The 24,431-nt window shown below is 46.4% G+C and overlaps 2 protein-coding genes across 2 annotated transcripts in view; one reads left to right on the top strand and one right to left on the bottom strand.

Moving 5' to 3' along the window:
* Unc79 (UNC-79 domain-containing protein) overlaps positions 1 to 3,689 on the bottom strand; it is a 109,710-nt gene extending 106,021 nt beyond the window's left edge. The window contains exons 1-3 of the mRNA XM_077677602.1: positions 3,453 to 3,689; positions 1,087 to 1,132; positions 263 to 383 (exon numbers count right to left, since the gene is read on the bottom strand). Of these exons, the coding sequence (XP_077533728.1) occupies positions 263 to 383; positions 1,087 to 1,108 (143 nt within the window). The 5' untranslated portion in view covers positions 1,109 to 1,132; positions 3,453 to 3,689. The remainder of the gene's footprint in view (positions 1 to 262; positions 384 to 1,086; positions 1,133 to 3,452) is intronic.
* A 5,462-nt stretch (positions 3,690 to 9,151) lies between these two features.
* Ksr (kinase suppressor of ras) overlaps positions 9,152 to 24,431 on the top strand; it is a 31,480-nt gene continuing 16,200 nt past the window's right edge. Inside the window, exons 1-9 of the mRNA XM_077677601.1 lie at positions 9,152 to 9,480; positions 11,731 to 11,871; positions 13,852 to 13,996; positions 15,521 to 15,881; positions 17,806 to 17,954; positions 18,497 to 18,551; positions 20,233 to 20,313; positions 20,426 to 20,523; positions 22,239 to 22,514. Coding sequence (XP_077533727.1) covers positions 9,322 to 9,480; positions 11,731 to 11,871; positions 13,852 to 13,996; positions 15,521 to 15,881; positions 17,806 to 17,954; positions 18,497 to 18,551; positions 20,233 to 20,313; positions 20,426 to 20,523; positions 22,239 to 22,514 — 1,465 coding nt within the window. The 5' untranslated portion in view covers positions 9,152 to 9,321. The remainder of the gene's footprint in view (positions 9,481 to 11,730; positions 11,872 to 13,851; positions 13,997 to 15,520; positions 15,882 to 17,805; positions 17,955 to 18,496; positions 18,552 to 20,232; positions 20,314 to 20,425; positions 20,524 to 22,238; positions 22,515 to 24,431) is intronic.

Raw genomic sequence — 24,431 nt, 5'->3', positions numbered from 1 at the left:
CTTAAAGTACGCATACCCTCTACTCTAGGTTCTCTCATTCTCTCAACCAAATTACAGGCATTTTAAGTAAGCATCATATGGCCCATGTTGGTGTCAATCTAAGATTCAAAAAGAACGGAGCTGTACAAAAACTTACAATATTACTAACAAAAAAAAACAAGAAAAGAAAAGCAACGTTGCTCGAAGCTATCTATCATTTTTTTTTGCCCAAAAAAATACTGCAAGCTCATCATAACGGCCAGGACGATGTTGGGTGACTCACCTGAGCAGCGTCTGTGAGAAATACTTGAGTGTATTGGCCACATCCACCCCTGAAGGCAGGGGAGGAAGGCCGTGCAGGATTCGAGTGTGGTAGTCGTGAAGGTTCCGGATCTTGGCGGTAACTGAAAGCATGTTTTATTTACAGTTACACCGCAGCAACTGCACGGCTTTGCATGAACAGATGCCCGGAAGCCACCAAAAACAGCGCTGAATTACCCAACAAAGGCATGCGAACATCTGCTAGAACACAAAAATGTCAGAAGCCGTGGCTCTTTTAATGTCGCTGAAACTCTCGCAAATTAATTTTCCCTCTTTATAAAAAAGAAGGAAAACTTTATTTTCCCTTACTTCCTTTTCAATGTCTAAAATATCGATGCAAATATAACTTTGTGCATAAACTGTATGTAAAGGTTCATCCTGAGGCGTTAAAACAGTTCCATAAGATTCTCGCAACATAGTATGTATTAACCTGTTTAATTATCGCGCTACCATAAGAAGAAAAATATTAGTAACCACCTCGTTCTATATTGATAATTTTAATTTATACAGGACAACCCATCCACACACAGTTAGCAAAAACCACAAAGTGCAGTCTACAAACAAAAACCCTTTAGGTAAAGAATTTCTGTAATAACAGTAACAGGAGCAATTGCAATGCTTTAATAACACTATAATTGCAACACCAATGGCATAATAATGTTGTTAGGCCAATGCCCTCAACAGGCTTAACATATCACATACATGTATACGACAAAAGCCCAGAACACAAATTCCCACACCATCAAGTTTCACAGAGTGGAAAGGAGGCAGTGTGCGAATACTCACAGGCAGCTGCTCTCGTGCCCATGTTGAGCTACACTAATGTCGACTTCTGGCTCCCAGAACATGTGTGAAAGATGACCAGAAACGTAGAGTAAGTGTTACATGTGCACCAAAATTGCCTTGACAATATAATACCAACCCGCTTGAACTACCTGCACGCTGAATCTAGTTTAAAAAGAGCACTGCCTAATTTTTGCGTGTTTCAGTAATGTCCCTTTGCTGCATTACAGTAAAGAATCACGGAGTACTTTTTTTAATCAAATATTCGGTCATAAAAAAAATGCTGGCTGGTGCATTCATGTTGTTTGTGTATTTGGCGTAACACTACAGCTGTATGCCTGAGCGTGACAGGTTAACAGGCCACTTTGCTAAAAACTACGTGAAGCCGATGGCTCATAAACAAGCTCGTGTACAACTTTTGGCACAGCTATGAATAGATAACTCCATATCTGTCAGTATGTTTCACGCGGAATCCTGGGTAGTTTTCACTGTCAACTTAGAAAGAATGGTGGGCAGAAAAAGGTAATCAGACTCTACTATAGTCCTCAAGATGCCCGACTCTATCTATTTATTTACACAATGCATTATTATTTTTATTTTATGTCTGAGTCATCTGGTCGTCAAAGCAAAAAATGCCTTGTAAAAATACAGTTTAGACAAAACCATGAACACAGTATGGGGTATTGACCAACAAATAACCTACATTCGCCGACAGATCTGAACATTTAGCTACAAGACAATAAATGTAGTCCAGTTGAATCACGTCAGTGCTCAGTCTGTGCCTGAAAGATCTTGCTAACAAGGGCGTCAGAATTGCAGCATATTGTTTAACTCACAGGGCATCAAAATAAGATATCACATATAAATTTGCAGCATTTTTGTGATTACTAAGACGCCATTTTTCTTGAACCCATCATGCTTAGAATGTGATGGATTTTTTATTTGAAGCACACCCGCCTTGAATTCGAACTTTTTGAAATTTTCTCACTGCTAGAGTGGGAGAATGTGCTCAGAATTTCAGAGTGCATAGAATTGAGAAAAAGTTGCCACAAATTCTGCGCTACAATAAATTCCGGCACCAATTCTGAACTTCTACATCTGTAACGTAAAAATAGTATCATCAGTATAACAAACATCAAAGCCAGGAAAACTGACCCTGGTACACATGAGAAGCCTTGGTGACGGTTTGGGCCCGATGATATGCTTACCCAACACAACGTATAAGCAGTTAAATTCTGCCAGATCTTTGCTCCAGCTGCCATTAATGTAGGGTCGACTACTAGGGTGAAAATGTTTAAACGATGGGAGAGTTGAGCAAATCTGAAGTATTTGTGAGAATGTGCGCACGTTCTGGAGGTACATATGAAACAAGCAAAATAATTTGTTCCAATGGCCTAATTTGGAGGATTTTCTAGAAGGGTGGTCAATGCAGTAAATTCTGGCGAAAGTTTCAGTACGGAGAGGTTAAAAAGGTTAAACGCCTTTTCACAAATCCGCATCAGCATAGCGCGCTCAGCCCCATAGAGTTATGAAATTCATATATGTGTCTGCCAATATGACAGGGCTGGAAAACTGTCTGGAAAGTACAGGACACACTTCCGCATGCAACTTCTTCAATGCCATGAAAACTTGGCTTCATACGTTCACGGAAATGTTTGGAGGAATGTCTCCATGATAAATATAGATCCTGCCACAATAAATGTTTTGCACTATCCAGAAAGGTTATTGCTACTGTGCGAATACGTTTTTTTTTTCTTTTTATTGGCCGAAAACTGGTCTTCATCGCCGCAAGAGTTGAAACATAGAGCTGTCCTGTACCTCTGCATGGTCCGTTCAGTTTTCATGATTTTCAGCAATCCTATAGATCGGCTTATTCATATTGCCTGGTTCCTGTTGGTGTTTTCTCTGCCAGCTGCAGCCCAGGCGCTTCGAAGACATACATTTGCGAAAAAGAACTTAATTTACGAATTCAAAGCTCGTGAGAATGATAACAATTGGGTACGAAACGTACGAGCGAAATTTTTATTTTAATATTCGCACTTCTAGTGTCACACTACGCACTTCCATCCATCAACGTGCGCCATTCGACACGCCCGCGGTTCCGGGAGCAAGGCGCACTGCGCCCCGTGTCTTCCGGTGATCAACAAGCGATCGAAGGCAATCACCGCAGCATCCGATCAATCGTTCGCTTCATACCCATGGCACAACTCGCGCCACTGAAAACACAGCCCGCATCATTTTAATCACCATCCTCCCTCCAAGGATGGGGCATCTGTTGGCTTCTCCGACGCCCCTCTCTCGCCGATCGGAGGAGAGCCGGACAGGTGCGCGGCGGGATCGGGGTATGGTGTCTCGGGGTGGCCACTCACCGTTTTCGTTTGGAGGCGAGATTCGCGCGCGGAGCTCTTTCCCGGCGTTTCAGCGCGCCGATGGCGGCCCCATAGGCGACGCAGCGGCGGCAGAGCCTTGCCTCCCACGGATCGGAGCTGTCGGATCGTTTTCGAGTCCGAGTCGACGTGATTTCCCGCTTGCACGGGCCAGAGCGGCGCGGCGGCGTTTCGAGCCGCCCAGCAGTTTGCGGATGCGGATCGGAGACCGCAATGATCTTCGGGGAAGGGTCGGGAAAGAGAAAGAGAGAGGAGGTAGAAGGCACAATATTTCGGTCATTACCCGCCAGGTGGCTTGACCAATGGGCAAGTCGATGCGAGCTCTCATGCGGGCGCGGGAAATCAAATTAGGAATCTACCCGTAATCTAAACTCGCCAGCCAAGCAAGACATATAGGGCATCCGAATAGCTCAGAATAATTGCTTTGGTTTCCTATTTATGCTAATGCGAAAAAGATCCATCGCTTTGTCTTTTTGTAGCTTTGGTTCGACCGTATTACGCCCCCAGCAATGACATCGCATCTCAGACCCCTTAACAGTTCTAACGGAACTTGTCATGTTAAGAAGATACTTTAAAAGCCCTCTTAGAAGCGTCTTCTCCGGACAGCATGTATAATAAAAGTGACAAATTTACAGTAATAGCCAGAACAGGGCACAGAAGCACTTTTTTTGTGTGTTAGAAATGTCAGCAAACTGACCTATTTAAAGGTGGCGCATCTCATGGCCCACCTCGATCATGACCCACAATATATATACATACTTTAAATGTCTGCTCTCAGTCAATGCCAGAGGTGTTTACCTCCGTCGTCACCCAGCAAAAGTGGATCACCCTCTATCATGAGTCATGACATGAGCCACACCACCCTTGCAGTCCCTTCTGGAAATTCGCCGTCGTCTCAAGATCAGGCATTGTGAAGTTAAAACGTACACGGGCCGTATGCTTTGCCCCCTAAGGAGGCATACACAGTTCCTTATCCTAAATAAATTTATTCATTTGTTCGTCTAAGTTCCAAATATATCTAAATGTATGTCGTTATAGGTATTTTGTTTGCTCCCCCAAACTTTTTCTCTTCAAGGAAAAGAAAAACAGGCGTGGTCAGAATATAAATCAAAGGCAGAATTAAGCTGAACGTGTCATCTTTAGTTTCCTTACCTGCTTCGATGCCTGCTGATCAAGACCTTGCCATGCATGACATTTGGTGTGGTATAAGCTATATGTAGTACGCAAGGTTCTCTGTGCAATTAAATTTAAGTTTGTCCGGACAGACGAACTTGCGCTCCTCAATAAACTACAAGATCAAACGTATAAGCAGCTTATTGGAATGACGTGCACAGTCGAGAGTAGGTGCGTTGCCGCAGCGTTTAATGGTCTGCATGCGTTTATCTTGGAGCGCAGAATTTTCCAGAAACGTCCAGTCACATCGAGAATGTTGTCGACCAAACGAGAACAGTCTGAGTGAAGGACAAACAGGTTACATTCTTTTTCCCTCAAGGAACGAACTGGTGTGGCCACATGCAGGCAACACGACAAACAAAACGATTCGCAAAGCATGATTCGAGTTCGTATCGTTTTTTTGTTGTTGTTGTTGTTTTTGTTTTTGTTTTTTTCGGGTAGGGGGATCTTTGCTTGGCGTTTAAAATCACCCCTTAGCGTTGATTTCGCCATACAAAGTATAAAATTTTATTATGATAAAATATAAGAGCTGGAATAAAAAAAATTTTAGGACGATCTGATGCACATTCGTTCTACTTGTGCAAGCACGCCTTATGTGGTTCAGTTGCGTCACTAAGCGGGCCCGAATGGGTCTTGCTTGTTATCTTTAGTGTGTGTACCGGACTGTCTTCTTTCTGCGCCCATCACCCTCTCTCTCTCTGACGGTGTGGTGCCTCTTTCTTTTTCACGCCGTTGCTGATCGCGGAGGCCATGCATTCACGCGCATACACGCAAACAACCGCGCGCCGAGCCACGCGCTAGACCACAGTCCACTAGACCTTTCTGGAGTGGATAATGTTTCTTTGTGGAGGATTCGGGCTGGCCTGGCACTCACACCATCAGCCATTTAGACTTGGGGACTCAGACCAGAAGACCCAGGCGCCTATCCTGCTAGCGCTCCGGTGTCTGAGGTGGATAATAAACATCTTCTGTTGATATGCACGGGAACAAAGTCAGCTCGGGACAACGCACTCACAAAGGTTGGTTTCTATTCCATGGGTGCAGAAAAACAGGCATTACAGGTTGCACTTTCTGCAGAAACCGCATGCCTGCCTCTAGACTCAACCATTGCCTTCTTCAATGCCTGTGATTTTCCTACCCTACTCTTTCTTTTACTTTCCGGTTTTCTTCTCTTCTTTATAATTCTTCTTACATAAGCCGTACAGCTAAAACACGGAGTAAAAGCGAAACAAAAAAATCGCGGGCCCTCTCCGACTAACGTGAAACCTGGGGAGGGGCGAAGCATATTCTTGGCGCCTTTGCGTTTTTGCCAACAGAAATGAAACCGTTGGGGGTAGAGGTATACAGCTTTGAAAGTCTCTTGTCTTCGAAGCACGAAGCTGTCTATGCGCGAGGCGTAAACCAGTGTCCCGGTGTTTTTTTTTTTAGTACAGTTAAAACTGGATATAATAACGAAGTTGACAAAAATTCGCAACTTTTCGTTACATGCAGGTTTTCGTTACATGCAGGTTACCAGTTAAGGCTACCGTGAATGAAGCAGAAACCAAACCAAAATGCTAGACTTCAGTGATAATGAACTTACCCTTAAAAGGCACTAAAAAACTGCGTGATTTGTGCCTGCTGCTTTCCTGCGAACTTAGTCACTATACGGCACTACAAAGTAGCAAGGTCACAAACCCCCGAATTCACAAACCCGTTTTAAAGACCAAACTTATGCTGATATATAGGTGCCTTTTCGCGAAATTGATGCTCTTTATTGTCGCACGTTGACAGGGTACGTGCTAGTTGGGATACTGTACAGGGCGGCGACATTCTTCTTTCTCGCCGGCGGAGACGGCATTTAAAATTGCCAGCTTGCCTTGAACCGACACCACGGATAGCAATGGGGACTCGCGACTACACGCCGACAGGCAGGCCTAGCTAGCACCTAACCGACACCGCACTGAGACTGGAAACACACGGTAGTTTGCGGTGCGGGTGAAGTTCGCTAAATTTGTGCATTTCTCCTGCCGATTTTGAGACAAAGTGCAGAACACAATGGGTCATCAGCGTAGCGAATTCATTACATCAAGGTTAACCGTCGCGATCGCCTTCGTTAACATAGAAGTCACAAACACATGGGGTTTCAATGGGGCTGGCAATGGGGAATTGAAAAACTTCGTTAAATCCAGGAATTCGTTACATCGAGGTTTAACTGTACGCGTTACCAAGCGCTCCAGCGCGAGGCGTAGACGAGTACTGTCCCGGTGTTTTTTTAGTACGCGTTACGTTATGTAATAATGCGAAAGCATTATATAGTTCGTGAGTTCCCCGGTGTTTTAGTACCGTGAATACATGCATTAGCGCACCCAGGATTCTTGTCTAGGGGGGGTTTTGAAATTTTCACAATAAATATAACATATGATAATATATAAATGTAAAAATGTAAAAGAACAAATATAAAGACAAATGTAAGTAATACAAAAAATAAAAATAAATAACCACAAAGAATAAAATATATAAAACTATAAAGAGCAGACGAGTTTTTATTATTTTTTACGCGACAAAATTATGCATTAAATCAGCCGCCATAACCATACAATTCGCCTGCAGAAGGAATATAATAATGGATGCACCTTCATATAAAAAAGAAGATACGCGAAGCCTTTTGCCATTGCCCGAAGCCCCGGACCCAAGTTTGGAAGTAGAATTGGAAGGAAGGGATGACGGGAGATGAGTTTGGGGAGGAAATACAATTAATGCCTTCTTCACTGGTGAAGTCAAGCCAAGAGTAAAGCACGAAATCTGTTCGTATAGGCTGGCACAATTTGCACTGAACATTCAAATTAACGCATATTTCTGAAAGCCTATTCAACAGAACATCATTGTTACCTGTGATCACAGGTTTTCGTAACTCCGCACGAAGCGCTGTCTTCCTCACTATAATGTTACAAACTCAGGCGATATATATAAAAGAAAACCGAACATTTTTTTTTATTTAACGAGAGAGGGAGGGCTCGTGCAGTGCTTAGTATTGAAGGAAAAACAGTTGTTTAAGCTTTCAAATGAAATAAAACAACTTCGATCTGATCTTGTTAGATTTGATTTGAGGCCAGAAGGCAATCTCTACGATACTGAGTCCCAACCTATGGGAAATTTCAGCGTTTTTTTTTTTTTTTTTTTTTCTAGAAGGCGACGAATGATTCAAATCTCGTGATGAAATTTCCGCACAGAAGTTCAGAAAGTGGTATAATCTGGCCCTACAAAAATTGTGCGACTACTTGCGGTTTAGCGTGGGCTATGAGGCATGCCGTAGGATGAGGGGGCTACGGAATAATTTAAAACCCCCAGGGATTTTTAAGCATTCAGAAATTTCCTCTGCAGGGACACTTTTTGTGTCACTAAAATTTTTTCTCATTCTTTTTCTTGAACTACTTCAAGTTATACGCAAGTTGGTCCGCACTGTCTTAAAAGCACAATCCTAAAAGCTCGTGCTCTAGTTTTTTTTTTTTTAATGCTGGTCATACAATATTCTTCTTCGAGATTTAACTGCGAATGTCCAATAATAAAAGCTTCCGAGACTACACACTGCGCTCAGTGAACTTCGGTTCGGTGGGAGAGGCGTGCGGAAGGGGTTGGGTCGACGGACATCTGGGAGGGGGGGGGGGGGGGGGGGGGTTACAACCCCCAAAACACCCCCCGTGGGTGCGCCACTGAATACATGAGATGAGCCAACAGTCCCAGGTTTGGGGCTTCGCCCCTTAAAAAAAGCTCCTCTGTGACAGCGCCTGTTAAGAAAGGGTTACATTTTTAGTTTCCTTCTAAGATTAGTTTTACACTAATCGAGCAAATTCCGTCATTTCTAAAATATTTTGTCATAGTTATTAAAAAAAAAATATCCAGCTAGTACGTTTGTGGGTGCGAAAAGTTCCGAAACGGAGCCGATGTCGTATTTTTGCATTGGATGTCGTATTTTGCAATGGAGGGGGTCAGTTGCTTATTGCAGAAAGGTGGCGAATGCTTAACAATTACCTTGTAAGTATATTAAAACTGCAGTGTGGTGCGCGGACATTTGTTCATGGAATTTGGAGGCGTAAATATGGCGTATTTTTGTACCGCTTGTAAATAAAAAGGTGGAAACAATGCGAACCTAATTCACGTTATTTTGACTTTTATTTACAGAAAACAAATTACCTAAAAAGCTTATATCATGTAAACTCAACTGACTTCTGCTTTTTTCGTAACTAACGAGACATTTCAGAATTTTAAACCAATAAATTAATTGGGGCTGGGTTGCGGAAGCCGAATACAATAAAATAAAAACATCCCAAAGCAACCGACTGTATAGTGTTCATGCATATTGAACAGTTTTGCAATAAAGTTGAGACAATGTTTCGTTTAACTTTTCGGAACTGCGGAATTGAAAAGCGCAAAAAATAAAAAAACCCCAAAGAACAAAGTTTCGGTTTCGATGACGTCAATGCCCAGTGTTTCAAACTCAAGTAACGCCCTTTCTCGCGAGCTCTCGCAACAAGCCGTAGCAGTTTGGTAATGGCGGGCATGGTATAGTCGAGTGGGTGACGATGGGAGAACTAAGTGATGGTGACAAAGCTGTCGTACTACGGGGCCCAACATGCTGTCATGATGCGTGCTCGTCCTCCAGCAGCGGAAACCTTTTACAAGTAGCAAGCGGTTCGCCATGGCAGACGCCGAGGCCGAGAACAAAGTAAAAAGTGCCATCGAAGTCTGCGTCACAGCACAAGCGATGATTGATATTAATTCCGAGCATCTCGACGGGCTTCGAACGGAGTGTGCCACCAGCGCGGAATTAACGCAGCACGAGATACGAGCTCTCGAAGTAAGTACCTTTGCGCTGCCTGCTCGCTCGCGTAGGCGAGGGAATATCTCGGGTGTGAGCCGGCTGCATTGCCCACTGCGAGTTTCCCATTCACTGCCTTCGCTCGTGCGAAAAAGACGGGAAACACGCTCGTTTGAATTCCCCGTGCTTAATCAACCAGCGCTTCCCCGTACGGTTTCACCTCCGGTCGAAAAAAATACCCGGCTTTACACTACTTGAAATCTGGGGCGTATTGTTTTCTCACCCGGAGTAAGTGTGTCACTCATTTTTTTTTTTTTTTTTTGCTTCGCAGCAGTATGCCGGGTGTGTTTCGCTGCGGTTCACTGCATTTGCGCTTCACGCTAGTCGTCTTAAGCAATTCATTGTGCAAACGTATTATGCCGTGTCGCAGCATCTTCGGAACGGCGCGTTAAATGTGGCCGTGGCGAGATCGTCTCGCCAAACGTCGACGTTCTGAGGAGGAAACGAGGAAAAGCGACATTCGCTTGCACACTGTGAAGCCACCTCGCTGTCAACTTTGTTTTGCTGGCAGTGCCGACAGTTATGAATTGTCGAGTTTCCTCTCGCAGAGGTGTGCTGAGGCTGACTAATTGGGAGCTCTTTTCACGTTAATTTACGACTACAGGATACTAAGCGAAGACGTAAGGTCAGGTAGCTTATTTCCGAGGGCTTGGCGACTGTCTAGTTGCGAGATTGCTTTTATTTAAACTGTCCTTTAATTCACCCGTGATGTGTCGGCTGTTCTCGCAAAGCACGGGATCAACTGCGGACCGTCCTGGATGTACAGATTGCCTCGATTCAGTCGTGTGCTTGTTCTTATTGCATTCTTAACGGCCTGTTGGAGGGTAGTCTGCCGACAGACTGACTGCAGTCTTCCCGGATCTGATTCTATCGAGGATGCCCAGTGTTTGCACTAGAATTGTTGCTGTAACCTGTGGCGATTCCAGTTTTCAATTTTGCTGCGATTTGGGTCATATTCGCCATTGTGCTGGGGTATTCTGTATGGTTGTGATAAACATGAAACTTTTTCTCAAATACCATTTTTACTTTTTGTATATTTATTTGTATGACCAACTACGAATACATTTAGCGTGTTTCGTCGTTTACGTACTGTAGACTCCGAGATATGGTGTGGTTTAGGTTTGCTACTATGTGTGCTGTTGCTGTGAATTAGGGCTGATTGTCACTAACTGGTTTTCAACACTCTTGGGATTGACCGTTTCTCCCAACTGATTTACGAAGCAACTGGCAAAAGCGTTTGATTCGGACATATCCAACCTTGCTATGAAAATGAAAATTTGTTTTTTAAAATTGTTTACAGAACATATACAACCAATGAGGGCTGCCATTGATGACTGATGGAATAAGGATTTGGTGCTTTACCAAGCGCCATGAAGGAAAACATAGGCCAAACCAGTGTGCTGCGAAAGGAAATATGTTAGGATTAACACTTACGGGTAGGAAACCGGCATCCCACATCAGGGAACGAACTAGGGGGCAGAACATGGTAGCTGAAATTGAGAGGAAGCGTGCTTGTAATGTGGGGAGCTTAAAACTGGTGGACCATAAGAGTAACGGAGTGGCTACTTAAAGATGGGACAGGGCTGGGTATACAGGAAGGCTGTTAACTCAACGGAGGGATGACAAAATTGGATTCAGAGGCAAAGAATGAACTAGGGTGCTGCAAAACAAGAACATGCTAGTTGCCTTTGTCCTGCAGTGCATGCAAGCAGGCTGGTTAGGCTGCTGTGTGTAACGAAGTTCTTAGTTCAGGCCAGCTGTTTCACAAATGTTAGCTATAGGTATCAGCATCTGGTTCCGCCGTCTGCTACTTTTAAAATTAACTAACCTAATATTGATTATAACATACTGAAATGGATTGAAGCCTTCTTGCTTAGTCGAACCCAGTACGTTTCTACTAACAACTACAACTCGCTGTATGCCCTGTATTTTCTGGTGTACCACAAGGCTCCGTGTTAGGTCCCCTTCTTCTCGTAATATACATTAGCCATTTACCTAACAGTATCACTTTCTCAATCCGACTATTCTCAGACGATTGCGTAATTTACCGAGAAATAACTAATCCTAATGATTCGAGACAATTTATTCCTCGTATAAGCAGTAAGATGAATTGTAGTTGTGGTGTAAGTGTCACACTTGTTACTCGTTTCTTTTTTGTTATAGGTGTGCATGGGAGTGTGTGCACGTGCTGTGTGATCTAATGAGCGCTTTTGTTTTCCCTTCCCCCAGACAAAACTCATCAAGCTGTTCAGCCGTCAGGTGCTGGCCAAGAGGAAGTGCGGGGAGTGCGAAAATGCCGCTGAACTCAAAAACTACCCCAAGCTGGTGTTGTGGCTCAAGGTGGTTGGGCTGTCGGCCAACTCCATTGAGGTACGTCTCCGACTGAAGGGACGAGCAACAGCTTTCGAAACACGGTGCACCTAACTTAGAAACTTAGACTGTTTTATTGTCTGTGAGGTATTTTCGACCGCATCAGTTTTTCTAAACTGATCGGGCCCAGTGCAACAGATTGTCTCTACTCTTGCATTTTATGTGCTATGCATGGCTTGCACATGACATGGCCATAGCCCTTTCGGCGCACTGAACTCGGCTTTCCCAGTGCTAATGCGGGTAAGAGCAGCAGACAAGTTTGAAGCCTTCCACTGGGCACGCAGTGCACCAACATAGCAGTTGCAGTGGCATCAATGCAAGCTATCCATAGCGTTCGATTAAGTTACGGCTCTTACTTTGAATAATGAACATGCCAATTAGGACAATGGTGGAGATTATAACAATGAAGGCGCAGATTAAAATTGCAGTGGCCGGTCCCCGCCGTTTGTATCACCCGACCAGCAGTGCGCACACCCGCAGTGATGAAAATGTTAGCTCTTGGCATTGTGTAACTACATATTCTTTCTCTGCTTACATCTGATGCAAATATTCTTTCGTAGACTATCTCAATGCAGTGCTACTGTCTTGTGTTTGATGGTAATTTCTGGCATGTCTTTTGGGCTAAAAATGACTGCTTCTGCACATATGCAGGATGGTTACTTCTTGGCAGGTTTGAAACAAGGTAACCATATGTTGGGTTCTCCTGATTACTAACCACTGTTACCTTTGGTCATTGTTATTATGAGAAGGTTGTGGCTAGCGTTCCATCCAGACGGAACGATGTACAAGTGCTGAGGTTCCGTCCAGACGGAACGGAGCACTGCGGGTTATCGTTCCGTCCAGACAGAGCCGGTGTGAAATTTGTACAGTTCCGTCCAGACGAAAGCAAAACCGGCTGATTAGACGTCATCCTCGGTCTTCAGATTTGGTGTAGAGGTTGGGCCTCAGATAATGGCACGAATGTACCGGGTTCGATTCCCCCCGGTCATGCTTTATTTTTATTTTTTTTATTTTTTTTTTTTTTTTGCGGGGTTCTGCCAGCGTTTGTAACAGCTAATTTCGCGCCCACTTTACAGTTGACGCGGTGAGAGCAGTCGGTCTTGATTTTGCACTCGACCGGCCACTCCACTGCCGCTCACTAGAGCCAAGGCCGACTGTGGGCCGTATTCTGAGCCCCTCCTCCACTCGGTTGAGGGGAGGATTCCGCAATGCTTATGCATGGGGAAATCGATTTCAAGGTTCTCCTCTACTGGAGGCTCGAGTGGAGGAAGGACTCGAAATACCAGGGTTAATGTGCTTGTTCCATTGCCGCTTGTAGCGGGAAGCACTGCGCCGTAGTTTCATTCTTGGGATCCGTATTGCGGTGTCCCTGTCACTTTTAAGTGCAGAGCCCTTTAGGGGCTCGCCTTGTCGTCGTAGCTCGCTCGCGGGACCCACGTAGAGCCACGCGGCGTGACCCAGAGGCTTTGAAAGCCAAGTTGTTTATATAGTCGTAAGCGTTCGAAACTCGTGAACCGCTGGCAGTCATCATACGTCTGCCCGTTGTTTAGCGCAAATAAAACTGCAGGTACATTTGAAGCAAAATATATGTAATTAAGCGGCAGCGCCCGCATTCGTTTACTCAGGAACGCTCATTGGGTTGGCTTTTACTAAGCAAAAAAAAGTGGCAGTGCAATGCCGGCAGGTGTGGGAGGAAAAGCAAGCACAAAAAGAACAGAATTCCCGCTGGCACAGTTTCAGGCAGGGGGCACGCGAGCACTGCGAATGCAGGAAATTTGAATTGCATTGGGTGGTAGCAATGAGCGGATAACGGTGTTACAACCCATTATGGCGAATCACTGCCCTGCACTTTCGACAGCTTTCACGCTGAGTGGAATGGCTTTAATTTATTTTGTTAATGCTTAGTCCTTTGTTTTAGCGTTCAGCTGGTTTCTCCTAACTGCATTTTTTTTTTCTCTCTCTCTTTGTCTGGCTGTGAAGGGGCTTTCCAACAAGCTCACCACATTTGACGACATGTTGGAGAAGCCCGAGCAGGAGATCAAGGCCTACCTCAGTGCCGTCAACGCCCGGGAAGAAGACAAGAGGCGCTTCCTCATTGCCATGCGCAACCTCAAGACCTACACGGGTGAGAGCATCGGACTGGGCAGCTTTGGCTTCCTCCGAGATGCATATAGGTCACTCCAACGAGCACAGCAATGCTGCTGGCTCAAAGTGGCCAAATGTGACCATTCTCTTTGCCCGTCTACCGTCAGGCACAGGATATCTGTTGTCAGCTTCTGGGAATGCCGTCACTTACTGTTCTGCTCTGTGGTGGTTGTAGTTTGCGGGAGAGGAAAAGGAAACGAAATGCACTGGGGTTATTTTAAGCTTGGCAGGGAGCTCACCTGCATACAACCCAGTGCGGGGGAAGGGGAGCAGAGGGGGAGTGGTAGGATAAAGTGGAGAGAGAGTGAGAGAGAGAGAATGGTATAAAGAGAGCTGTCAGTCCGGGCACATCAGTCAGTCACTGCAGTCCGGGCTACAGCCACTGTGTGAGGCCGGTCGTCTCCAGGTAATGGAGCAGATGGGCGAAGACTTCCCGTTGGGTTGCCGCAGGCCCCTTGGGGAGCAGAAGGTCCCCCATGCCGGCGCTGGGATGTTTCGCTTTGTTACTACTATTATTGGGCACGTCAAACATTCGAAATGAGGCATCTTTGTGCGACCCAGATGTGTGGTGCAGCTGAAATAGATGCTCTGTTCTGTCTAACTGGTTGGTTCTTCAGTGGCCAGACTTCCTAACTTTCCTATCTCCTTTTGAAGCGAATGATATGCAGGTAGAAACGACGTGTTTGCAGCAAGCAGTGGTTTGTTTCGTAATGAGACAAAATGAGAGCAGCTTTTGGGGTTGGCATTGTTTCCAGAAGTGTACGGGGTGATGACAGAAATGGGCCATACCCCAGGGAGGGGCCTCTGTCAAAGAACCTTGATATCCTACACCGAAATGAGCACTTGTGGCTGGCTTGTTCCTTGTTTGAGCCTGCTAATCTCCCTTACAATGGATTGTGCAATAGCTGGAAACCTTGTCAGAGCATTCTTTACAACTGCTATCTGGAGCTGTTAGGGTCAGCTGTTTACATTACAGCTTTTTTTACATCTTGCGAGAAAAAAAAAGCTACGAAAATATACCTAGAATGGTGTGCCTTGATCAGTTTTCTTTCATCAATATGTCATGCTTGGAAACTGTTCAATGTATTCTGGTAATGCTCGGAAACTGCAGGTATTTTGTTGGCCGGACTTTTGTGAGGGGGCATTCTGCCCTGATGCTGTGAACATGTGAGCATAATATGTTATCTTGCGCTGCCCCAGCCTAGGAAAGAACTTTGGTGCAAACACCTGATTTTGGTCTGTAGTAAAGTTGGGGAACTTAAACTCGAACGATTGTTTTTGGACAGTGAACATTACTTTTTTTTTAACCGTGCACTTCCGTTTGTGAGGTGGAAGCCTTTCCTTTCTCCGTTTGTGCCGAGAGCAGAGCTTCGAGGTGTCACCCCTAGTGCAGGTGTTGACCTGCACTGTTTAACTAGAACGAGCCTTTTTGGACAATGAACATTATTGTGTGGGTGCGCCTTCTGTTCAAGGGGTGCTAAGGCCTTTTCCTCCACTGGTGCAGAGCGGCAGCTGCAGGGTGTGGCCCCGAGTGCGGACGTGGACCTGCACTGGGACTCGTGGGACCGTGCGGGGGCGGCCCAGCTGCCCCGGCGAGTGCACACCTCGGTGCCCTCGGAGGAGCTCTGTTCCTCCCTGGGTTCCCGGCTGGCTCCCTCAGCTGCCGCCCTGAGGCCCCCGACGACGCCCCCAGCGTGCCGCAGGAGGGCTGCTGGAGGCAGCCCCAGTGGCAGCCTGGCCGCCCTGCCCGATGCCCTGCCCCCGCTGACCAAGAGCCGCTCCCACGAGGCACACCTGGAGAACCGGCTAGACCTGGGAACAGACAACGGCACCGCGGTGCCCAGGCAGGCACCCCCCGTGCTGCCGTGAGTGTGTACTATCTCTCCTCCTCTTCATCACCAGCCTATCTACGCCCGCTGCAGGGCAAAGGCCTCTCCCATTAATCTCCAATTACCCCGGTCCTGCGCTAACTGCGACCAGTTTATCCCCGCAGACTCTTGATCTCATCTGCCCATCTAACTTTCTGCCGCCCCCTGCCACACTTGCCTTCTCGAGGGATCTACTCTGTTACCCTTAATGACCAACGGTTATCTTGCCTTCGCATTACATGCCCTGCCCACGTCCATTTCTTCTTCTTAATTTCTACTAATATGTCCTGAACACGCGTTTGTTCCCTGACCCACTCCGCTCTCTTCTTGTCCCTTGACGTTACACCTATCATCTTCCGTTCCATTGCGCGCTAAGTCGTCCTCAATTTAAAGTTGAACCCTCGTAGTGAGCCTCCAAGCTTCTGCCCCGTAGGTGAGTACCGGTAAGATGCAGCTGTCGTACACTTTCTTCTTCAGGCACAATGGTAGGCTGCCATTCATTACCTGAGAACGCCTGCTGAATGCACTTCACCGCATTCTTATCCTTCAAATTATCTCTGCCTCATGGTTGGTATCCAGGGTCACAACTTGGCCTAAGTAGATATATTCGCTTACCACTTCCACGGCCTCGCCACCTATCTCTAACCGCTGTGCTGTCCCGAGGTTATTGATCATTACTGCATCACCAGTACTATAATCTTAATCTACCTCCACGTTGTTATAGTAGTCTCCACCAGCTTTTTCATTTGGCTGTTCATCATTGTAATCATCATTGCCCACTCATTAATCGGCATTCTCATCATCATAGTTGCCACCGCCTTTGTGACTGGCTTCCTCACTATTGTAATCATCGTCATCACTACTATATTCTAAATCTATATCCTTGTTAATGTAATCTCTGCTATTGTCTTAACTGGCTGGTTTATTATTTTGTAATCATCATTGTCCACTCATACTCATCGTCATGACCATAGTTTTAATTTCATTCTCATTATTGTACACTCCATTATCGTCTTAATTAATTGCTTTCCAGGTTATCATAATCATCAATGCCCACTCGCCCTTCTCCTTAGCATCATTGCTACTAGTGCAGTTTTAAATCTGCGCCTTAATTGTTATAATCTCCACCGTTGTCCTAATCTGCCTGTTCATGATAATCACCATTATTGGCCACTCAGTTACCTGATGATCCTAATCTGCACCTGTGTTGTGATCGTCAGCCCAGCTATCATCACCTGGAGTAGTGTAAAACTGGGCGAGTTGTGAACGAACTGAAAACGGGACGAGGGCTTTGCTTCTGAATGTTTGTTGGAAGGTGTAGTGTAGCATGAAACTTGATAACATAAGGCCTTTTTTATTATTATTATTAAAAAATGCACTGAATGGAGAAGGAAGTTGCGCGGCTTTGGTAGACCACAGTAGTGGGCAACTCTGTTGAATTTTTGCCCTTTGATGCCTTTGTAATTCCTGAATCGTCTTTATTGCCTACTTTGATGGCTTTGCATCAGGACTGGGACCTCTTTGAGCTGCTATATGATGAGCTCTTTTCATCCCCGCTTTTGCAGTCATTTATACGGTAAAAGCACGGGAACGCAATAAAAAGAGCGGGTTTTGTACTTCAAGGCATTGTTTGAGTAACAAAGCATGCCGCAATGGATGAATTTACACACCCACAAATTCTCAGAGGCAGCAGGAGCTGTTGTGCTTTGCCTGTGTAGAACTAAGATTGTCAGATGTCAGGCCTCATCACAGCAGCGGAATGGTTTAACCATTGAAACTGAGTTGTAGTACAGTTGCTCCAAGGGTATCTTGGTGCGCAGGGGTCAGCTTGTAGCGTAACTGTTGACTTACGTAGCTTGGTTGGCACGAATGAGGGATGGCATCTGTGGCCCTGCCCTCCACCTCCGACCTTCCCAAACAGGAACGACGGTGGTTTGCGGAGGCGCCTTGCCACCGAGCCGGGATTGGAGCTGGCCAACTGCTCTCCACTTTCACCGAGCCGGTCGCCGCCGTTCGTGTCGCCCGACCAACAGGGCGATGCCTGCTTCGTGGACGAACCGGCCACCCAGCGTGAGACCTCCTTTTCTGAATCTCTCGTCGTGCACAGTTCTTGCGTGGAGGGTTAGCCCAGTGTGCCCTGGTTTTGTAATAATGGCCCAGTATCATGGTGTATTCATAGAGTTGCTTGAACTGAAGCGGGATGCCTTGCTTGTTGTCTGATACCTGATCTGGAGTGATGCTTCAACTCTTTATGTAGGGACTTCGCAAAATGCTTGTGACGTTCAAGCAAGCAATAGCAGTGATAAGCCATCTTTGCATTATCTACAGCGGTAGTATGCTGTATGCCATAGCCAGCTGTAGTCATGACGACAAAATTTTGAGAATAAGAGAGAATAATAGCTTATGCGAATTATGGTTAGGTAACGGTGGCGTTATTGACATATACCTGCTTTGTCAGTGCTGAATTCTTGAAAGCAGGTTGTGATAGTGTAGGAGGCCTCCAAGGGAACTTTATGAAAATTGAGAGCATTAAAGCCTGCTGGAATGATTGTGCCAGGCATTGTTTTGTGTAGTGTGCTCTGTGCACTAATTGTCGCATCTTTCCTTTTCAGCTGTTGTTCCTAGGTCTCCGCGAATGCATGGTATGGCCCATGCTATTCATCACAGGTGCGTAGGTGGGATCTTCTCTCATTTGGTAACGAATAGGCTAGTTATTTCAGTTCTAAACCTGATTTTAATAGCAGTAAGTGCCTTTGTTAAATGATTATTTTGATTAACCTGCCACGGTGGCATAGTGGCTAAGGCGTTGTGCTGCTGAGCATGAGGACGCGAGTTTGATTCCCGGCCTCGGCGACTGCTTTTTTGATGGAGGCGAAAAGCAAAGATGCCTGTGTGTACGAGATTTCGGCGCACGTCAAAGATCCCCGGGTGTTCAAAATTGACCCGGAGCCCTCCACTACGGCACGCCTCATCGTCTGCGTTGCGTCGGCGCGTTAAACCCTACAATCAACTTTTAAAAGGGAGATTCGGCAAAAAATTCTCTTGCTGACACCTCTGTAGTGGGGCTTGAGCTGCTGACTGTTGGGAGGCTTTGTTCAAAGTTGTTTCGGGTTGTTAACTTGTGTGAACATAATGTAAAAAAAAAATCTAGAAAAACAATCCAGATGAACATATCGAGTAGATGCACATGTTTGTTTTCTCGTGGAATCATTCAATGACACTTTCTGCAGCAAGAATGAAATGGATGTATGAGAGAGTGCATTGCTCATGATGATATCCAACTGTTGCAGCAAATTTAGACACCATCTTTGCAACTTCATCTGTTTGAAGTACTTAGCGTTGTGTTCATGCTCCAGTGGAAGACACAGCCAGTGGGTTTCTGCAAACGGAAAATGCTGCTATTTTTATTGCCAATCAGTGGTCAGACAAAGTGGGGCTGTTATCTGATAAAGCGGTGCATTGCTCAGCCAAAAGTAAACATTGCACTTACCTTGCGGTAGAAGTAGCAAGATGTTCTGTATCACCTAAAGAAACACTGAGGTTGGTTGCAAACATTGTGTAGCTGGTTTCGCAAGCCTAGGTTGTGTTTCGAGTTTTTTCGGTTGATTTATGCATATTTGAAGAGAAAAGGTCAATACAGAGTGCCGTTTCCCACGTATATTGCACCCCGCTGAATTTCTGTCGGCATAACGACATACTGGAGTCCGCAGGGCCAAGTTTTAGCTAACCGCTAGCATGTTTAACCTGTGTATGCAAAAACAGAAAAACGATATTGCCCATGAAATGGGTGGAAAACAAAATGTGAATAATTGAGGCACCATCAAAGCATATTTTGAAACCAGTGGGATGTCGTTATGGTAGTTTCTGTGGCCACTGTGAATGGTGTTTGGTGTTTTATTTTCTGTCATGCATTACACATGAATAAAGGCTCCGTATATGAATATACGCTTAATAGTCAAGTACTGAACCTCATGGTTCAAGCTGCAAAGTACGGCCACTAATAAAGCACCAACAGATCAATTTAAGTGTCCCTGAAGGAAACTGTAAAATCTGTTCAGGTTGAGAGTTATGTTTGCTGGCATGTCCTGTATACAGACACAAACACCATTGGTGCAGTTGCTGCATTGACACAGCACCTCTCCTAGGGGCGTTCTACATGAGGGGCGTAGTGTTAATTAAATCTTCGACTGTTTGCTCGGTGGTCATAGTAACCCCCTTGCCCTTGTTGTTCTGTCTGTGATCTATGAAATGGGGAAAACTGGGCACATGACAGTTGTCCCAGTATCATTCAACAGATCACACTTGCTGAAACAAGCTCTCTTTCTCTCTTGCCTGTGTGGCTGTGCAGGTTCACCTCCAGCGTCAAGGTCACCACGTGTCAGCAGTGCGACAAGGCCATGTTCTTTGGCTACAAGTGCAAGGAATGCAAGTGAGTGGCGAGAAAAAGGGTTTCCCTCTGCCCCGAATACAACGAAATTTCCACCTTGGTGTCCACCTAGCTGGATCGTTTGTGAGGCTTAAACTCTTGCTGCTGCTTCCAGGTTCCGCTGCCATCGTGACTGCATGGAGAAGGTGCCCCCCTCGTGCGGATTGCCAAACGAACTGGTGGACGTCTTTGCAGAGCACATTCAGAAAGGAGGTAAGGGAACTGAGAATGGGGGGGAGTGGGGTTCAGGGGGGCACCACACACATTGCTGTACGCTGTAACACCAACATAAGCAGATAACTGCGGGGCATCTTGCACGAACCACTTACCGTATTTATTCGAAAATAGGTCGAGCACGAATATAGGTCGACCCCCTAAAAATTGAAGTCGCCGAAAAAAAAAATAATATATTCGATTATAGGTCGACCCATACTTTTAAGAAAAAAACTTGAGGAAACTTTTTAAAACTCCCCTTTATTTACAACGCGGTCACCTCACTGGTCGGAGCCACACACTGCGTCGTCGTCGGAACTTGCGCCGCATGCGCCGCAGTTCATTACCCACCCCCGCCCCCGACTGGCTTTGAAGGCTGAACGGCCAATCCCGCCTCGCAGCGCTAACTGTTGAGCTTTGGTCTGAATATCTTCGCAGGACACTCGGTGTCCTTTCGCACGCTCCTCTTCCACGTGCAGCCGGAGTTTTTTCTCAAGAGCATCGTGCCTCCCACCACGAAACGCACGACGCAGTCCCCTACAATCAAAAAGTTCGTCCCGCTGTTTCCGCCATCCCCTGATCAGCTTTTCATTAACGACTAACTCTCGCTGAGCAGCGCAGTTGTTCAAGTTCTCAGCAAACAGGATCACCCGGCGCTTAAAGTCCGACGTGACATCGCGAAATGCGCACGAGAAAAACGTTGTGTGCGGAAATCACAACGAAGCAAACACAAAGAAAGTGCATGAAACGGAGAACGGGAGATAGTAGAGACAGCGAGCGAAGCAGGCAACGCCGTTCCGTTCACGAGGTGGCTACGCTAGGTGGCGAAAGTCACCTTTACCCCCAACCTTACCCCCACCTCACGCTAGCCGTTACCGCCGCTCCGAAGTCACCAAGCCAAGCCAATCTGGCTCTCTAGCCAAGTACGTAAGCTCGCTCGTGCGGTTCGGCCGCAGGTAATGCGCGATAGCCGGCAGTGACTGTGGGTGGTTTTCTTACGCTGATTGTTTTGTTATTTTTTCCTTTATTTTCTTGCCTGTCTTTGTTCTAGATGCTCCGCGCTGCCGCCTCAAATTGAGGAGCGCCGGGCGCGACGGAGAAACGGATCGCTCGGTGCGCTCGCCATATTTGATCACGACTATAGGTCGAGGTTCTTCGGTCACGATTATAGGTCGACCCTCAATTTTTAAGCACATTTTCGGAAAAAAAAGGTCGACCTATATTCGAATAAATACGGTACTTTTTTTGTCACATTGAGATTGTTGCGAGGGGTGCTTGAATTTAAGCTGTTTGCAAGAAAGCGAGCTAAGATGCAGACGAACGAGACGAGTGCACAAAGGACACGGCGCCTGTCTGTGCCTCGTAACTGTAGTTTTGGGGGCTTTCGATATGGCAGGCTGGTACATCTTGGTATCTGGGCGCCACAGAAGAAATGTGCTTGGAGAGACCCATAGCTGACAGTTAATGCGTGTGCAGGCTCCTGCTTCCCTAATTTGGTCTGCTGTCTCAAATGCGACAGCTCACTTCTTGAAAGTACCGTGACTGTTCCTTGTAACCTGCAACACTTGGGTAGAGCCTGCACAGCTTGGAGTAAACTACCGCCTCGCGACACCGCCAGACAAGAAATGAAACGACAGCTTTTCCGTCGTGAAACCACTAGTGCCCGTAGGTGGCCGAGGCTACGAAGGGGTGCTTGTGCGTTCTTCCGACGGCAGGCATGCAGTCGCCCAACCACGTGGCCGCGGGGGCCCACCTGAACAGCAGCGGCAGCAGCCCCCTGCACGGGGGAGGCAGCGTGGGCGGGGGCAGCATCGGCCGGTGCTCGGACCGGGGTCGGCCGGCCATCAGCCTGCCGTTCCAGGGCCCGGACTCGTCGTCGTCCTCGTGCAACTCCTCGACGCCCTCGTCGCCAGCCTTCCTCATGGCGGCCTCCTCCTCACGCCAGAACACCCCGTCGTCGGCCTCCCGCCTGCAGCAGTTCCACTTCCCCGGTGAGGACGAAAGGGAAGAGGGATGCCTCCGTTGTAGGCTAGGTTCTGACCAAAACGGTGTGCATTGACGCAAAGCGTGTCGACAGATTTGACGGCAACACCAACTTTGTGGTGAATGCTCTGTAGGTCTCCCTCTAATGGGGGTATCTTAGAGAAAAATATCGTACTGAACTTAGCCGCTAGGACAACTTTATTATTGCGCCAAGTTTTATTTACTTGTCTCCAATTAGTTCACAGTGAAGTTGTAAAAGTTGCAGCATTCCCGTCATCCGTTAATACACAGGCCTCTACAGGAGGGAAATGGACAGCCGCATGTTTGTCCGCTAAGATGAAACTCTGCTCCTCCCGAGTTTCATTCTGCTAATTAACTAGGAAGTAAGCTCAATCGCAAAGCGCAGACAAGCGTGTTTGGTCTCGTGCACTCCTTGAACTGCGCCCTGGTCAACAGAGCCACATATGGCTCTGCTGGTGATCCACCTTTACAGATTGGAATGGCACTGAATTTTTGAAGTGAAACGTTCAGCCTCTTATTGGTGTCGTCTGTAGTCCACCCAAAACGCAGTGCAGTAAAGCAAACTTTCTCTGGCCATCGCCTCCTGTATTTTTACAATGCCAAATGCATCGCGCGTATTCAATGGGAGTGACTGGTACGCCTGCAGTGCCTAGATTTTGCAAGGTGGGGCCCCGAGCTGAACCAGGATCACGCAACCGTAACTAATTTCGAGAGTGGCTTGTGCCTGGTTGCCAAGGCAACCTATGTTTGAGATCACCGAAGGAGGGGGCGCCCCCGCCAGCGTCAGAAAACTCAGGCTCGCGGCGGCGCACGTTTTGCCAGCGTTGCCGCTTTCCACCACGCGTCGTGCCGGGGTGAACCGGTCACGTGACTAAAGCGCTGGGAAGGCTACAGATTGGGGGAGAGTGGCCGGAGTAGAAGGAGAGGGCTTGGTTGGCCGGTCCGGGCTGATGCGTTTGGTATTGTAGAAATACCGGAGGCGATGCTCTGGCGATGGCGATGATCGTGGGTGAAGTGAAGAGAAATTAAAATAGTTCCTGTGGTCGGAATCTGACCTATGCCCCTTGCATTATGAACCCGCGTCTATCTATTTGTGCCATTCCAGCACGGTCGAAGTAGTTTGGATTTGGGGAGGGGTGCATGGAAATGTATAGATGAAACGTCTGCAAACAGGCTGTGTAGAGTAATGATGGCAAAACCTGTGAGTGAGAGCCATAATGCAATTCTCTAAGTGTAAAGCCGTGATGTGAAATCAAGAGTTAACTGATGGACATAACACGATGTCTCTTCATTTAAACGAATAAACTACTCCTCTGTCAAAATGGCCATGACAGGGGAGTCCAATGCTTTCCAAAATCCAAGTCCAACACCAAATGAACCAACGCACAAAAGAGTGGACTGACATCACACCACCTTACCATGCACATAAGGTGGGAATTGCGTTACCACCACCACCATACTAATTGTCATAAATATATTGGGTCTGCTAGCTTCTGGGTTGGTTTATTTGGTGTTGGACTTGATTTCGGTAGGTTTTGTGCTCCCCCATCGTTGGTGTTTCAACGTAGGGGTAGGTGGTTTTTGGTTACATATTATATTGCAGCTTGCTTTTTTTTTTTTTTTTTTCTATGTTAGTTTACAGTAGAGTAAAGGGAACCGTGTGGATGCCCACCGACAATCTAGATAAAGTATGATGAGCAGTGGGAACTTCATTTTGGGAAAACAGATTTATGACACATTAGTTGTTAAAGGGACACTAACAGCTAAATGTCTTCCTGTTTTAACTGGAAGATCACGCCCTAAACGCTCTTCTGTCTTTTGTTTGATACTGGACAGTTTTGAACTCACTTTTCGAAGACTTTTGATTGGTGTAAAGTGTAAATGCAAAACTTTTAGCAGCATGT

This window comes from Haemaphysalis longicornis, unplaced genomic scaffold (assembly GCF_048455015.1).
Source record: "Haemaphysalis longicornis isolate Haplotype H1 unplaced genomic scaffold, Haemaphysalis longicornis Haplotype H1 scaffold_7, whole genome shotgun sequence".
In the NCBI taxonomy this organism is placed as follows: domain Eukaryota; kingdom Metazoa; phylum Arthropoda; class Arachnida; order Ixodida; family Ixodidae; genus Haemaphysalis; species Haemaphysalis longicornis.
This window is presented reverse-complemented; position numbering and strand designations above follow the sequence as displayed.